This window comes from Myiozetetes cayanensis, unplaced genomic scaffold (assembly GCF_022539395.1).
Source record: "Myiozetetes cayanensis isolate MyiCay16 unplaced genomic scaffold, myiCay2020 scf2-11, whole genome shotgun sequence".
Lineage (NCBI taxonomy): Eukaryota > Metazoa > Chordata > Aves > Passeriformes > Tyrannidae > Myiozetetes > Myiozetetes cayanensis.
This window is the reverse complement of record NW_026087411.1, coordinates 110,525,704-110,543,499: the sequence shown is the minus strand read 5'-3', so window position 1 is coordinate 110,543,499 and position 17,796 is coordinate 110,525,704. Positions and strand designations below refer to the sequence as shown.

General features: G+C 43.0%; 1 protein-coding gene across 1 annotated transcript; it reads left to right on the top strand.

Annotated features, from left to right (window-relative positions):
* Positions 1–9,766: 9,766 nt before the first annotated feature.
* Positions 9,767–15,957, top strand: LOC126639874 (zinc finger protein 845-like). The gene is made up of 3 exons (XM_050315175.1): positions 9,767–9,866; positions 10,069–10,659; positions 11,315–15,957. The coding sequence occupies exons 1-3, from the start codon at positions 9,833–9,835 to the stop codon at positions 13,951–13,953; spliced, it is 3,264 nt and encodes a 1,087-aa protein (XP_050171132.1). The 5' UTR covers positions 9,767–9,832; the 3' UTR covers positions 13,954–15,957.
* Positions 15,958–17,796: the final 1,839 nt, after the last annotated feature.

The window sequence follows — 17,796 nt, the reverse complement described above, 5'->3', positions numbered from 1 at the left end:
GATCCTCCTTTTCTCCAGGCTGAGCCCCCCAGCTCCCTCAGCTGCTCCTCATCAGACTTGTGCCCCAGACCATTCCCCAGCTCTGTTGCCCTTCTCTGGACATACTCCAGCACCTAATATTAAGATTAAAAAACAAACAAACAACAAAATAAACTTTGATCTATTAATTTTATTTTGAAGTTTCTCTCTATATATTTATTCTTTGTTTAAAGCAACACTTCTATAAATGGGCAAAAAAGTTTTTGTACTTGTGGGTTTGCTCATACGGAGAACGAAAATATCATGTGAAACTTTGACTTTTACCATGAAATGGACATGCTGAGTTTCAGGCAGCTCAAATAAATTCAGTAAAACCTTGCAAAGATGAACTGCACAACCTCTTGAGCACAACCAAACTAATAAAGTGGCTCCACAAGAGGACATGTAAGTACTACTGCCAGTCTTTGTTGTGTCAGTCTGATCCCCTCCCACCAGATGTTTCTTGGATGATAGTCCAGACAAACCAACATAAAGCTTCTCATGAAATTACCCCAAACATAATAGAGGCCTTGCATATTTGAAAAGCTCTATTCAGAAACACAGCTTCTTACTTGGCACTTACCCTCAAAATATTCCTCACTGTCAGCAGCTATTAAAAACAAGAATAACAATGGCTATTTCTATAATAGCTGTGTTTTGAAATCTCAGAGCACTTTGTGAACTTAACAGATCTATCTGAGCTGTACGGACTCACATCAACTACAAGGGAATGCAGCTCCTTTTGGGGCAAGAACTGGACTTATGTTCTCAAAAACTCTGTAAAGAAATACAGATAAGCATGAAGAGAGATTTATGAAAGCAGAGATACTTTCCACCACACCAGGTTTCTGGTCCAAACCAGCCTTAACCACTTCCAGGGATGGGGCAGCCACAGCTTCTCTGGGAAACTTGTGCCAGTGCCTTACCATCCCCACAGTAAAAATCTAAATATAAAGCCTTTTAACTGCTACATCACCCTGATAAGCACCCTACTCTAATGAGCAATCCCTACCATTTGGTGAATGCCTCCATCACTTCCAACATGATGCGTAATTGTCACTTATGCCAGGCAAGCTGATGGAAAAGAAAGAGTATTTTGTGCTTGCATTAATTCACTTGAAGCCAGACTTGGTACTCTGCAACATGCAGAAGAAAATCAATTCTGGAGAGAATTTTTGTGTCATATAAAATGCCATTCGTGTTTTTCACATTATTAAAAAGAATAATTTAAAGTATTTTAGGATGGAATAATCTAAGCTGGAATGAAAACACAAAAATAAGCTAGGAGGGACATGACCTGTTTAACTGGGGAAAAGGCTGTAAACAAAAAAAGCTTTGGCTACTCCTTTTCCATAATTTTTCATCATTTTCAGTCTTGTCAGCATGAATAATGCCTTTGATTTTTGCTATGATTGCAGAATACAAAAGAAAGTTGAAAAACAGTTGAAAGACCATTTCTCTCTTCTGCTTTCAATTGAAACACTCCTTCCAAATGCAGACAAGTAACAAAGTTGACTAAGATTCCATAGAACACACCTGATCAGCATATAGTCCAAGTTTTGAGGGGATTTTTAAAGAAATATTTTTAGACAATAAAAAAAAACTTGCTTGCATGTTATAGCAATCCTGTTTCTAGATGAGGCTGTCACCTGATTTAGTAAGGAAACAAATCTCTGATCATTCCTTCTTTTTGTTTCTCTCTCTTGCTCTCTGTCCTGGGAAACTGTCCCTGGCTCATGGTAACTCCTAAACTTCACCTGGAAATTGTGCAGGAGAGCTTTAGTTTGCCTGGATTCAAGACAGAGTAGCCAGGTCCAGTGGAAGATTTCTCTGCCCATGGTAGATGGTTGGAACGAGATGAGCTTTAAGATGCTTTCCAACCCAAACCATTCCATGATTCTGTGATAAGCCAGGCCAGTACCTTGTTGATTACAGAGGGATTGAGTTCTCCTGCCTTGTGCAGGTGTCTGACACTGTTTAATTAATTGGTGTAGAGACAGAGAGATGGATGGATAATATCCAAATGGCAACTGGGATCTAGCCACCCAATTTTGGAGGGTGAGAGAAATTCACAACAGGGCATGACCAGACCACACCAAAAGGGCTCCAGCCAGCAAAAAAGCCCTTGCCACACAGAATCTTAAAATCCTAGAATGGTTTGGGTTGAAGGGACCTTAAAGATCACCTCATTCCAAGCCCCTACCATGGGCAGGAACACCTTCCACTAGAACAGGTTGCTCTAAGCTCTGTCCAACCTGGACTTGAACACGTCCAGGGATGGGGCAGCCACAGCTTCTCTGAGCAACCTGTGCCAGGGACTCACCACCCTCACGGGGAAGAATTTCATGGAAAAATCATGCAAAGTACCAGCTGAACAAACAAATAGTATCCATTTAAAAGAAAACAGAAAAAAAAAAAAGTCCTGATGATTATCACATTTTCAGGTTTGTCTCCAATCCTTGTGCCTGTGAAGAAGCTTTTCCACAAATAAATCGTGTTAGTTTATTTTATCCGGTGGGTATGTTTTATTTTAAGTTATTTTATGTCCATTAGGGATCCATCAAAGCTAATAAGGGAACTTTTTATTGTTATTCATGTTAAGAGAACTGAATTGAACTTGCAGCCAATATTATCAACGGAGTCTAGAGAGAGATTACTTGATCAAACAGAGCAGGTAGACTATATTGCCAAAATAAAAGTGTTGAACCATGTGAGACATCCTGATTTACCTTACCTACAGATGTTCTTCTGTCCCACCTGCCAGCCCACACAGGTGTCATACATGCCCTGTGGCACATTAAAAGGTTCTGGACAGCCATGTTTAGGCAACCGAACCGTGTCTCTCGTGGCTGATCAGCTGAATTACTCCCTGAGGTGTAACAGGAGCATAAATACACCCAGCACCTGTGGACATCTCCTGCAGGTCTCTTAATCTGTAGCTTTCTGACAAGTGATGGCTCATTACTCTCTGTTACTGGCAGTATTTTAATACTCAGTTTTCAAATTATTACTGAAGATGGAGGTAGAAATATCCTATATTAAGATTTCCTCACACTTTTCACAATGAAGTCTTGGTACACCAGAACTTTCAAGCTGATATTTCTTTTGACACATTTGTTTCACACTGATATTTTTTTCAGAAAGGTTCAATTAAAAAAAAAAAAAAATCAGTCATTTCTAAGACCAGTGTTAAGAAATATTTTGGTATGTCAAAAAAAACCCCAAAAACCCAACAGTTGGACATACACTATTGCTGAAAAGCTTTATCATTTCTGTCCTTTGAAGCAGCAACCTGAAATCAAGTCATAGAAGTAACCTGGGGACAACTGTTGTGTATTTGGCTGCTTTCATTCAGTTCTTCCAAATGCCACACAACTCTGAGCCCCTGGACAAATCAGTTTATAAATGCTCAGGAGGGCTTAGTTTGACATCTGTATTGTCCATTGTTTGTCCCTGAGCTCCTCCCAGCACAGCTCCTTTTGCCACAGTCCCTTGGATCATTAAGCACATGCACTCCCGGGTTATTGGGACCAAGCAAGGATATTCCCTGGAAGGATTTCTCCAGGAAGCTGCAGGTCACCAAAGGGCTGCTCAGTGATACAGAGAGCAGAAGGAACTGCTGGAGCCACTTGCAAAAAAGGGGCAAACGGAGCCAAATGAAGATTTCTGAAAAATGAGGATAAAACCGGGAGTGAAATGGTTTAGAAGAGAAAGAACAGGGAAAGAAAGCAGAGAGACAGATGAGAATCTGGAGAATGCCAAAAAAACCCTGGCAGGTAGGAAAAAGGGACCAAGGCCTATAAAAGAATAGAAATAAGAGCAGAGAGAAGAGCAGATTCTGCAATGTTTCTTGCAGAATGTGGACCAGAGGCAAAGGGAAGTGAAAGGTTTATGCATTTGAGCATGTATTTAAGACATAGGATCTCCAGGGTTCACTCTCTTCTAGGGAAACAGCTGTGACCAGGACCTTCTGACAGAAATGTTTTGTACCATCTCTTGTTCTTCTCTCAAACTGCAACAAATCCCATAACTCAGAACTTTGGGCTAATTGTTCATGTCAGTGTGGCTCAGTCTCCATTCTTGCTGGTAGAGATTCTCTGTCTTTCATGTCAGAAAGGCATGAGAGAACTGCCCTGTCCCTGGAAGTGTTTAAGGCTAGGCTGGACAGGCCTTGGTGCAATCAGGTGTAGTAGAAGGTGTCCCTGCTCATGGCAGGGGGGTTGGAATCAATGACCTTTAGAAGGTCCCTTCCATCTCAAACTATTCCATGATTCTACAAAGAGAAAAAGAGCAAATTCAGTGGAATGGACCATGCTCAATTTACCAGAGAAAAGACTCTGTATTTCCAGGTTTTCCTTTGTTCTGCCTTGTAATATTTGTCTCCTGATTTAGGGAAATGCTGTGTATGTCAACAAATCAAACTGTTTCCAATACTGAGAGCTGAAAACACATAAGAGCACTGCTCTGTTCTCCTAAGGCAATGTGAAGAGCTTGAAACACTTCGCAAACAAAAGGGATTTTCACAAACCTGCAGAAAAAAAAAAAAAAGCAATAATAGAAATCAAACTTTCTGGCTCTTGTGCCCTAACCATAAGACTGAATTTCTTCCCTAGTCTTACAGCTTCATCGAGTTCAAGGTGAACTTAGTCATAAGGAGTTCTGCTTGGAGCAGAAAGTATTGGAAAGCAGAGTGTGCTGGGACTTGGTGTGCCTCTCAATCCCCAGCTACATCTCTCTGTGGGCGTTTGGTGTTAGAAGGCTCTGTCCCTAAGTGGTGCTCAGCTCTTTGTCCTCGCTGATGTGTTTTCTCCTCTTTCCTCTGGAACAGACTTTAGTGGAGCTGCTTGCAAAAAAAAAAGGGGGGAGGAGGAGGGAAAGGTCTATGGCTGTGTGAAAAAGAGAAAAAACCCCGACATCCCAGCAGGTTTTGCAGTAAAAGAAGCCGTTTAGTTAGTAAGTCTTGGTTTGTTACTGCAATATCCTGGCTTTTAATAAGCTCTCAGTTGTTGTAACTCCTCACAAGTCCTATCACAGCTGAAACTGTGCTGACCAACCCTTCTGGAGATATTTCCCTCTTTAAATTACGTGCTTGATTAATGACTTCATTTCCAACTTGTCCAGCCTTTTGTCTATGCTTTTCCAGCTGGATTTGTATTCAGCTACCACCTCTCCTGCTTTTATTGCCAGACTATAACTGCTCTTACATTACTTTCCCAGGAATAATTCTCTGACTTTCCCTGGTCTAAAAGTGACATTATCTTTTATCCCTGGACTTTCAGGCTTTTTGTTCATGTAAGAGGTATTTCCAGCTTGATTTTTTTGTTATGTGCCCTGGCTGGCAAACTGAAGGATATTGATACAAGATCTTATAAAATTACTGTCACAAGCCCTTCCAACCTACAGCATTAGATGCATGAGGATAAAAACCACTGCTTTAGCAGCAGCCTAAGGTGACTGCACTCTCAAATTACACATTTTAGGTCAATATCTTACGTTACATGAGGTAAATCTGTGCTGCCATTCTGGCTGCAAAGATGTCCAAAATCCATGCTTTAAATAATTACATTTTATCATAATTTATTTCTCATAATGCCCAGTGTTTCTCAGAATCACAGAATGGTTTGGGTTGGAAAGGACCTTAAAGACCATCTCATTCCAACCCTCTAGTGGAAGGGACACCTTCCACTATCCCAGGTTGCTCCAAGCCCCGTCCAACCTGGCCTTGGACACTTCCAGGGATGGGGCAGCCACAGCTTCTCTGGGCAACCTGTGCCAGGGCCTCATCACCCTCACAGTGGAGAATTTCTTCCTAATAGCCAATCTAAATCTACCCTCTTTCAGCTTAAAGCCATTCCCTCTTGTTCTATTCCTTACAAGAATCTTTCCACAACTCTTGTTTCATGCTGGAGTGTGGGCATAAACACTGTTGCTGACCGACTCTTCTCACTCCAATGCAAGTTGAATTTGCAGAAGGTAGTTTTGTGTAATGGGCTTGTAAAGGCAGCTGCAACCTTCCCCACACCCACTTTTCACAGGTCACATTTATCCCTGAGCCATTGTATGATCACTTTATTCACTGGATGATGGCATCTTGAAGAACTAGGGTGAGAGTGAAAATACTCACTTTCAAGGGAAAAGACTTGACATTTACAACTTTGCAAAGACTGTGCAGAATTTTGCAGGTTTTCTAGTGAAGGAGCTATTTTTCAAAGATTGTTTTAAAGTTAATGCTTTAAAAAAAAAAAAAAAAAAAAAGAAAGAATGGAAGCAGATATTAGTCTCCTTTCAGTAAGAATATCCAAACAACTAAAATGAGCTGGAGGGGGCTCATGGGAGACCGTCTCACCCTCTGCAACTACCTGACAGGAGGTTGTTGCAACATGGGGGGCAGTTTCTTCTCCCAAATAACAAATGATAGGACAAGAGGAAACCACCACGGGGGAAGTTAAGATTGGGTATTAGGAAATATTTCTTCATAGAAAGTGTTATGAAGCATTGGAACAGGCTGCCCAGGCAAGTGGTGGAGTCACCACCTATGGAACGGGAACAACAAATGTGTGGAATATGATCTTCCCATTAACTTTGATAATCACAGCTGAGGTTATATCCTTTCTCTCCTCTTTCTACTTGAAACTCAGATCTTCTCTACTTTCCCTTCCCACAACAGATTCTCTTGAACAGTCTAAACAGGGGCAGGATTACTGAGATCCGTCCAGTATTTTCAGGTTCTTCCACTGCAGAGCCCGTGGCTGCAGAGCCATCTTGTGGAGGAGACTTTTTTTGTCACTTTTATTTCTTTTTCGTATGCTACAATTTGATCTGGCAGGAAGAAGTCTAGGCAAGATATCCTGCTTCACCCACCCTGGAGTATCAACAACTGTAGAGATTCCCAAATTCCCCAGGAGTTTAAATACAGAAGCCAATATTTCTCTCATCATTTCCTAATTTAATACTCCCAGCTTGGAGGGTTTTGACAATGCTTCTGTCTCGAGATTTTGCCACTTCTATTTGAAAATATAAGGATACCACCTGAATTTTGCACACTTAACAAATGTGACTATGAATGGGTTCAGCTCCATGTATGTCAGATGCAAAGCTCTGAAATTAAGGCATATAATTAGTTCCTTACAAGCTTTTTATTGAGGGAAGAAGACAGGAATAGGGGAAATTCCTCTTATTAGAATGGTTAAACATACCATCCCCTTTGGAGGTACCACTGCCAAGTACAGAGTCTGGGAAATGAGAGTTGGGAATCCTATAGCAGTTCAGGATGTGGGATCACAACTGAGGGGGGTTATAAAATACCGCCAGGACCAGGCTGCTGGGAGCAGGGGGTCACCAGGCTGACAGGACAAGGACCTTGCCAGGCAGGGTCTGTCACCTGTTGTGTTCAGTTCTGGTCTCCACAGTTCAAGGAAGGCAAGGAGCTACTGCAGAGGGTCCAGTGGAGACCATAAAGATGATGAGGGCTCTGGAGCATCTCTCTGCAGGAGCTGGGCCTGGTTAGTCTGGAGAAGAGAAGACTGAGAGGGGATCTCATCATTTATATGTAAAATATCTCCAAGACAGATGACAAGAAGATGGTGCCAAACCCTCTTCAGACTCCCTTCAGCAACAGGACAAGGAGCAATGGCCATAAAGTAAAATACAAGAAGTTCCATCTCAACAAGAGGAAGATTTTCTTTACTTGAGGGTGACAGAGCACTGGAACAGGCTGCCCAGAGATTTTGTGTATTTTCCCTCTCTGGAGACATTCCAAACCCACCTGGATGCATTTCCATGTCACCTGCTCCAGGTGACTCTGCCCTGACAGGGGATTGGACGGGATGATCTCCAGAGCTCCCTTCCAACCGCAACTCACAGAATCAGAGAATCAGAGAATCACAGAATGGTTTGTGTCGGAAGGAACCTTAAAAATCATCTCATTCCAACCACCCTCCTATGGGCAGTGACACTATACATGTATATAAAATTTATATATGCATATAAATACCTACATATCTGCACATGTAAATGTGTATGTCTGCAGATTTATATATTTCCTACTCTCACTCTTTCAGCCTGATCGGCCAAGCGGGGGAACAGGATGAAGTGCAATCACATGGCACCTACAGGATGGACAAGGGATCAGACCCAGCCAGCACGGGTTTAGGAGGGGCAGGTCCTATCTGACCAACCTGATCTCCTTTTACGATCAGGTGACTCAACTGGTGGATGAGGGGAAGGCTGTGGATGTGTCTATCTGTACTTCAGCAAAGCCTTTGACACTGTCTCCCATAATATACTCCTGGAAAAGCTGGCAGCCCATGGTTTGGACAGGGGCACTCTGTGCTGGGTCAGGAACTGGCTGGAGTGGTGTCCCCCAGGGATCAGTGCTGGGCCCAGTCCTGTTTAACATCTTTATCGATGATTTAGATGAGGGGATTGAGTCCATCATCAGCAAATTTGCAGATGACACCAAGTTGGAGGGAGTGTCAACCTGCCAGAAGGCAGGAGGGCTCTGCAGAGGGACCTGGATAGGCTGGAGAGATGGTCTGATTCCAACGGGGTGAAGTTCAACAAGGCCAAGTGCCGGGTCCTGCACTTTGGCCACAACAACCCCTGCAGCGCTACAGGCTGGGGACAGAGTGGCTGGAGAGCAGCCAGGTAGAAAGGGACCTGGGGGTGCTGATTGACAGGAAGCTGAACATGAGCCAGCAGTGTGCCCAGGTGGCCAAGAAGGCCAATGGCATCCTGGCCTGCATCAAGAACAGTGTGGCCAGCAGGAGCAGGGAAGTGATCCTTCCCCTGTACTCAGTGTTGGTGAGGCCACACCTTGAGTATTGTGTTCAGCTCTGGGCCCCTCAGTTCAGGAAGGATATTGAGGTGCTGGAGCGGGTCCAGAGAAGAGCAACCAGGCTGGTGAAGGGACTTGAGTGCAAGTCCTATGAGGAGAGGTTGAGGGAGCTGGGGTTGTTTAGTCTGGAGAAGAGGAGGCTCAGGGGTGACCTCATCACTCTCTACAACTCCCTGAGAGGAGGTTGTAGCCAGGTGGGAGTCGGTCTCTTCTCCCAGGCAATCAACAATAGGACAAGAGGGCACGGGCTTAAGCTCTGCCAGGGGAGGTTTAGGTTGGATACTAGAAAGAAGTTTTTTTACAGAGAGAGTAATCGGGCATTGGAATGGCCTGCCCAGATGGTGGATCACCATCCCTGGAGGTTTTTAAGATGAAGCTGGATGTGGCACTGAGTGCCATGATCTGATAATCACAGTGGGGTTGGATCAAGGGCTGGACTTGATGATCTCGGAGGTCCCTCCCAACCCAGTTAATTCTATGATTCTGTGATTCTAAGTCTATGGTGCTGTTTGCGTTTCCATGAGCTTTGTGACTTCTGCCCACGACTATTCTCTGATTCTGTCAGCCCCCAGCGGGAGAGGACCTTATTGTGAGCACAATCCCGATCTTAAGACTCTTAATGATTATTAGCTCAGATCTACTTTTGCAGGAGAAATAACAATTAAAATTGCCTAAAACGGGAATAGGTTTAGCAGAGCTTTCGAAGCCCCCCAACCCAGGGCGCATGTAAGGGGCAAGCTAAATTCAGTTTCAGGCCAACAAAAGCACGTTTAAAATTGACCTTTGAGCCACAATCAAAAGCCACTGCGCGGGGACCAGAAGTCCCCTCAGACGGGGTGGGCGGAGCCATTCCTCAGGCCACGCCTCCCCCTCGTCCAATCAGGAGGCGGCGGCCGCGCGTCCCCACGCCCATTCCCCGCCGCGCAGGCGCGCGGGGGTGGAGGTTGGATTTCAGGGCGGATCTGGACGGGCCGGGAGATGCCGGGAATTTCGGAGCCGGAGGGGGACAGCGGTAGGTGCCCGATGCCCCACCGGAGACCCGGCGTGGCTCCCGCGGGAGCTGAGGTGCCCGAGTGACCGGGGAGAGCGGGGAAGGTTGGGGGAGTGAAAATGCGCGGGCCCTGATGGTGCCTGCGCATGCGCACTGGGCACGGAACGGGGGGGTGGCTTGGGGGTTTTTTTTGGGGGATTGCGTTGATTGTTTCTGCCCGCAGAGCCGGACGTGTTTCAGATCGTGCTGCCAATCACTGTCTTGGTGCTGAGCGATGAGGATTTTCTCCAGAGTGATGCTGAGGAGCAGGACGTGTCCGTTCTCGAGGTGGAGCAGGATTTTGACTTAAACAACAGCGTTTGCCTAAAAGATGTTGTGGCACCTTCAAACGACTGTAGCAGTGTGGGCAGTTGGGATGAAAACAAGACTATTTCAAATGAAGATAATTGTATGAAATACTCTGAAGAGAAGTGGCTTGCTGAGGATTTGTGCGACACATCAAAATCAGCTTTAAGTGATGGGTGTGATGCAGGCCCTCAGAAATGTGGCCAACATTACATGTTACCTACATCGCCTTGCAAAACAGAGATAAACAAAACCAGTGGTGGAAAAGAATGTGGTGGTGGCTTTCAGAAGATTCCTCCTCTCCTCTCCTCTGCTGGCAGTGAGGTCAGAGATAATACCAGACCATTGATGTTGCCAGTGGTACCCCAAAAAGAAGAACCTGTCAGTGTTTCAGGTGTTCTTTGTGATGGTGGTCCAGAGGAACAACCAGAAATCCACAGAGAGATGGAGGCAGTTGCTGAAATGGAAGGTAACTTGTTAATTAAGATTAGTGCAAGAGTTTAAGAAATCTGGTAAATCTCAAGTTTTTAAAATAAAACAATATCAAACCCATTTATTTTAGAGCAAGCATTTTAAATCAGGTTAATGTCACATACAGCAGAAAGAGAATATTGTCTGGAATAGGCTTAGTTCTTTCACACACTTGTGAAAAGTAGTGAAAGTACAAGAAGTTAGTACTGTCTCACTCTACTGCAATGAGCAAAGGGGTGGCCTTTCATCAGGAAAAAGGTTCAGAAAATAAAAAAGCAGAAGGAGGATGATATTTGTGAGAATAGAGCCCTAGAAAAGTTTGATGATAGTACTTTGATAGGAATCCTGGCATAAAGGTGTTTTGTTAAAAAACTGTAGGGAATGCAGCGTTGTCCTGCAAAAGTCAGAGCTTTGAGTGAAAAGAGAGAGTGGAAAGAAGGAGGCTTTTAACTGGGAGCAACATTTAAATGTTGGGGGCAAAGGGGAACATGAAGAGAGGCATTAGTAAAAGATGTGGATATAGGAAAATATTAAGGAAGCAGAAGAGTGACAAGCAAGTCATTAGGCAATTTGTTATTATTACTATCAACTAATAATGAACATTTGTGATTATATGAAATGTCATACATGAGAATTTTTATATCTCCTTGTAGGTCCTGATTCTTCAAAGAATGGAGATACTGAAGCTGCTAACGGAAAAATAAGCAAATTTGAAGATGAAACTGTGAGTTCTCTTCTGGAACGTGGCATAGAGGAAGAACAGAAATTTACCTATAATTGTTCTGATCCATTTCTTAATGGATTTTCTCCTACTTCTGAAGAACTTCCAAAAGATGTAGGGAAACCTGAGGTGAATGTTTCCACTTCTGCTGAATCAAATACTACTGGAGAGCATATTTATAAGACATTAACACCATTTCCTAGGAAAAGATACCAGCAACAAAAAGTTGTTTCTTCTCATGCAAACCAAAAAGAATTCCAAAGCCAGCAACAAGGTTTAGTGTCTCTGAGTAATACTTTGACCCTCTCACCCCTTTCTAAAACATCTTATTCTACAAACAAGCATGAAAGATTGAATTTCAAGTGCAGGTTTTGCAGCTCTGTGTACAAATGCAGTGCACACCTAAAGAAACATATTTATTCAGCTCACAAAGGTGAGAAAATACATAAATGCTGCTTTTGTAAAAGAACCTTTTTCTTCTCCTTCAACCTTAAGAATCACCTTAAATTGCATAAGAAAATTACCAAGTTGCAAAAGGCAAGAAAAAACAGAATAAATGCAAGAAAAAGGAGGCAGAGAGGATCTGAAGAAGGAAAATCTGAGACCAAGAAGAGAGAACATAAATATGATAAATTTTTCATTAAAATTGAAAGGGACCTTACACCTCCGGGTGTGCCAGTTAGTTTTTCTTGCAGAATGTGTTTCTTTGCTTCATCAAATCCCAGGAGTTTTATTCATCACATGAAGGGCCATAAAGAGAGACCACCATACCAGTGCCCTCAGTGTGAGTACTCCTGCAGTACCTTTTCCTGCCTGTTAACTCACATGTACTGGCATGCTGGGTATAAGCTGTACCAGTGCAGGTTCTGCAGCTTCTTTTCATTATATTTTGCAAGCATGGTGAGGCACAGCTCCATCCACACAGAGGCTAAACCATATTCCTGGGAGTTCTGCCAGTCAGCTTTCAGCAGCAGCTTGGAGTTACAGAGGCATGGGAGGCTCCACGCAGGGACAAAAACGTGCCAAGGGCAGGAACTTAACTGTGTACGTGGAAGAAAGAGAACTCGAAGATCTTTAAAGAATTATTCATGTGATGAATGTAACCTGGTGTTTTACACTAAAGGAGATCTCAGCTTGCACAAGAAATTTCATGAACCGTTGGAGGCTAATGGTTACACAGATCAGAGCAATAAATACTACAAAATATGCAAAGCTGAGGATGATTCTCAGGGCCACGTTTCTCTTTTTGGTAGAGAAAATTATGATCTCAGTGGTGCAATGCTGGCTTCAGAAGTAGACTGTAAGCAAGCAGGTGATGTGCAGGGCAATAAAAAAATGTGCTCTAGAAAGAAATTCCCTGAAAACAGTCTTGGAAGCAACAGCCTGGCTATTACTGGGAATAGATCAGAAGTTACTCAGACTTCACATCAAATGGACACTGTCCTTTACGAAGAGGAACCTCTCTTCAAGTCAGAGGCCTCTCATTTGCAAGTGCAAGATGATGATGCATACCATAACTTTGTGGAAAACCCCAAGGATTCATGTTCTTCTACTTTAAATACCTTCAGAACATACATGTGCCAGCAGTGCAGTTATGCTACTGATGTTCAGAACAACTTCAGGCTGCACCTAAAGATACATACAGATGAAAGACCATTTGTCTGTAAAGATTGCAATAAGACATTTAAAACATCAAACCATTTGGAGAAACACAGCCTCTTTCATGTAAAGAATGAACAGGAGTTGGGCAGTTGCCTCTACGTAGAGAGGTGTTTAGAAAATCTTCAGTTGCATCATGAAATGCATGGAGGCACATGTCCAGAAAGGGGTTTTGGTTCCTCAGAAGGTTCAAAAAGAAGCTCCTTGCTTGGTTCAAAAGTCTTTGGAGTACAGCCATATGTTCAGAGGGGCAGCAAAAACTACTTGCTAGCACAAAGTCAGCCACCATTCTACGAGTGTGCAGAGTGCAAGTACACTACTTACAGTTTAAGCAACCTTGAACTCCACATAAGAACTCACACGGGTGAGAAACCTTACAGCTGCACCGTTTGCCAGATGAAGTTTCGGACTTCCAGCCACCTGAGGAGACACAGAGTGACCCATCTTAACAGGGAGCATTTCAAGTGCAAGACCTGTGACTACTCCACACACCAGTGGCTGGCCCTGAAACGTCACCTGGCTTCGCACTCCGGGGAGGGAAGCTCCTCTCCGGGTTGCCTCTACGATCACGAGGAGCTCCCTGTGAAAACGTACCGGTGCGAGGAGTGCGGCTATTGCACGGCCCACAGCGGGAACCTGAAGCTGCACCTGCGGATCCACAGCGGGGAGAGGCCGTTCAAGTGCAGGCAGTGCGGCCTGGCCTTCCGCACCTCCAGCCACCTCAAGCGCCACCTGCTGACCCACCTGAGGCTGCGCTGCAGGAGGTGCAAATACTCCACGCTGGATAAACGGGCTTTCCAGAAGCACCTGAAAACACACAGGAAAAAGCAAACCTGCGGGAAGTGTAATGTGGCACTGCCTACCCGAAAACTGCTGGAGAAGCACAAGCGGCAGCACAAGGCTGGGATGTGAGGTTGGGAGTTGCCAGTTGGCGCTTGGTTCTAGAGTGGTTTGTGTGTTCTGAATTTGTGGCTTTACATTCCAGAACAAGGGCTGGTAAGGGATGCATCCAGCATTTTGGTCCAGAGAGTGAAACTTGTAGGACTGGTTTGCTCCAGGTTTTTCAGAGAGTTTCAATTGTAGCACAGGCTGTGCTAAAGATCTTGGAGACACTTCTTCATGCCTGAGTAACTGCTTAATACCATGAGGCCAGTTAGGCTGTGGCCAGTATTCATCCCTTTAAACAGTCACTCTGTGCCAATTATTTTCTTGTAAAAAATGAATAAAAACCTCTTTTCTAACTGAAATAATGCTTAAAGGGAGGGAAATAAGTATGTATTATATAAAAATTATCAGTGCATCTGGAGGCTTAGTGCTACCTCCCATCTGCTCAAAGTTGCCTCCAGGTTCTTTTGCAATACCTGTAAGAGAAAAAGAAAAGTATCTCACAAAACTATGGAAACAAAATATTTGTGTCATCACTGTGTAACTGTGGTACGAAGATGTTTCCTATATATATATAAGGGATTTATTAGGCAGTTACCTTGTTTGTAGTTTTGGTAATTTTTTGACAGTCTGACAGAAAGGGTAATGTTCTCAATCATTTATTTTATGATTCTGAGAATCCTTAAATCTTCAATTTTATGTTAATGTCTAATATTAATAACTGTGGTACAAAATGCCTTACCTTTTCTCAGGCTGGTAGTTAGTGTGTTGTTACAACAAATGATGTGATTTTCAAATAACTTCTGTTATTTTGAGTACTTGCTGATAATTGTGAATGCTATTTAGTTACATTGAAAACTTTAGCAATGTCTTGAACTGCTTAAATTTATTTTAAGAACTCTACTGTTCATCTAAAATAAGATGTGTAAGAGCCACCTGCACCAGTTGGTACAGCGTATGGTGAAGGCAGGTGGGTGTTGCTCCCAGTTTCTGTTCATATCTAGACAAATCTTTGATTGTTTTACAGTTACAGAGTGCTAGAAACTTTGAGTGGACATCACTGACTGTGATAAGTGGTTTTGATATCAATGTTTTACCCTCTTGTGCGAGGAAAGACAACTGCAAAGGGCTGATGTGAACTGTCCCCTGATGTTACAGCTCAGTCCACGGAGAAGCAGAATAAACCTGGAGCTTAATTTAGAGAATGTAAACATGGAACTGCTGCTTTTCTACTGCTCCTACAATGTGTGCTTTTCTTTAGAAATACAGGTAATGTCTTCCAGAGGGTTTCTGGTAAAGTAGGAGGGAGGTTGGATATTTAAAAGCCACCATTATATGATCCTGGGCAGCCAGCTCTGAGTGGCCCTACCTGAGCAAGGGCTTGGAACAGATGTCCTTCAGAATTCCTGCAGCCATTCTGTGATTTGGAATATGATTTTTCTAGAGTGGACTGATCAGCAAAGGTATTCAAGTGTTGTAGTTCTTTCCAGTTGAGGTAAAGTCAGACTGCCTGAACCGTGGTGGTTACAGATGTTTGTAGTACAAGCCGGGAAGTCACCATTTGGGAATGAGTCATTCAGATCTTGGAATGATTGAGGCAACCACCCGATACAGCTGCGAGAAGAATGTTATCTTGTATGAAGAAAGAAAAGCATTTCTGGGAAATATTAACAGTTACACAAGTTTGGAGGAGTTTTTACCTGCATTACTGTACAATTCTGATGGCTTATTTGAAGAACAAATTCCAAAGAACAGGTACAAATAGGAAACAAAAACAATGAATAAACTGCAAGCCTTTATATCGGATGAGACTAGGAAAGCTAAATCTGGTAGAGTTTAAAAGTGTGGTGTACAGTGATGAAGGGAGCCTGGTTTATAGGGATAAATTAATTTCAGTAAATTTTTATAAGAGTTTGTAAACATCAGTTTCTTCAAGATGTAAGAACAAGAAGATATTTTCAAATGGAGCTTGACAATTTTGTAAAAGTATTCCAGGTTGTTGCTTCTAATAAACAGTTTTATGACTCCTGACATTCCCCTGTGTTCTTTATACACTGCACTGCATTTTGGGGATTCAAAGGTATTCTCAGTCTGCCAAATCAGTGAAATTTAAAGGTAGAGCTTTAAAGTAGAGAAATTTAAAGCTACTCACTTTCAGATAAGACAAAGGCTGTTCTAGGTAATTTTTTGGTAGCTAAAAATGTAATACTTTTTATTCCTCTATACTTCAAACAAAAGCCTTTCTTAAATCATACAAAGAAGTTTCCTATTTCAACAAAAAACTTTGCTTTATTTTCTCTTTGAACATATCTTGAATAGAGACAACTTGAGCAGAAGGGTGTCATTTTAGCTGCTGTGCATCTACTAAATAAGTGAATAAAAGTTAAAGAGGGGGTGAAGTCAATGAATATAGGTCAGACCTCTATGGTGTGGTGGTGCATCCTTGCTCTCAGGCCACACTGTGATCCCAGAAATGCTCCTTTGGCCTCAGCCTTGAACAGCACCTGGGCTCAGTTCCTGAGCTTAACAGAGACAATGTCTGCTCCTGGGGACTGGTGCTGTCTAATGAGCTCCTGGTTTTTAACAGTATTGAAAACTTACTTTTCATGCCTGAATAACAACCCAAGTGGAACTACATTTTTGTTACTAAACTTTCAAAGTTAACTGACCTGAATTGTGGCCAGGCTGGAAAATTCACGTGACCAAAACCAACTCTCTTGTGACCCTACAAGCAGTGCTCCTAAGGGAGATCCTTGGAGCTCTCCTGGCCCACAGCACCTCCCTCTGAGCAGGATACCTCTCAGAGCCAGTGAACTGTCAAGGTTTGCTGGATCACTGCCAAACAATGACAACAGATCCTGGGCTGATACCCCCACTCCTCAAGGCTCAACCCTTTGCCCATTGAGAAGGTGCAAAGGCATCCAATGTGAGGATGTCCCTGAACTGGAGGGGAAATTTTCACAGGTATACCTTTTACACACTCCTTTAGGTCTGTGTGTGTGTGTGTGAATATGCCACAGCAAATGTGCTATGAATGTTGCTCTCCTAGATTAAGTACTTTAGACTTGTAAATAAGATAGGCTTATTAGTTACTGTTGTGCCTATAGTAAATTCTACATGCATCTTTAGTTAAATTGTTCAAAATAAGTTATTAAGTGCCCTTAAGTTTTTAAGTGCTGTTAAACCTTCAGGCCTAAACCACTGGTCAAGCCTGGGGTTAAGTTTGGCAACAATGTTGTGACTCAACAGAATGGTCTCACTTACTCCTTTTTATCGTTACCCTTTCCCACTCTTACCCTTTTTTTTTTTTGTTTTTATCCTCACCATCCACATCCATGATTTTTGGTTGATTTAGTTTCATATTGATCGATTGATTTTAGATATTATTCAGATTTTTCTCTGTGTGCTTTAACCACAGAGTAAGTAGCAGTGTGAACATTGCCAGCTTTTACCTTTGTATTAAACCTGCTATTGCTGATGCCTTTGCCAGTGATTCTGAGTGACCTAAAAGATTAATTTGTGACAAATTGGTGTGGTTGGCAGGATGGCAGATGATATCACTGACTACTTACAAAAGCATGGAGTAAGTCCAAGTCCTCAGTCCTCAGACAAATGGGCTCAGGGTAACTGGCAGGATTGAAAAGGTGAGGAACATTCAAAAGCAGCTGGGTGTAAAGTCTGAGTAAGACTGCAATAAAAAGACATATGGTTAGCCACTAGCCAGATTTACCTGCAACAGAAGGAAATCAGACAATTTGGGGTTTACTTTATTGAACATTATTATAATGTGCTGCTGCCTCAGTGTCCATTTGGGCTACATGGAGTGGTTTGGGTTGGAAGGGACCTTAAAGACCATCTCGTTCCAACCCG

Bases quoted from the DNA above. Each gene is read 5' to 3' on its own strand.
- LOC126639874 (XM_050315175.1), top strand. From the start codon at position 9,833: ATGCCGGGAATTTCGGAGCCGGAGGGGGACAGCG. The intron at 9,867-10,068 runs GTAGGTGCCCGA...TTCTGCCCGCAG, and splicing joins GGAGCCGGAGGGGGACAGCG to AGCCGGACGTGTTTCAGATC. The intron at 10,660-11,314 runs GTAACTTGTTAA...ATCTCCTTGTAG, and splicing joins GGCAGTTGCTGAAATGGAAG to GTCCTGATTCTTCAAAGAAT.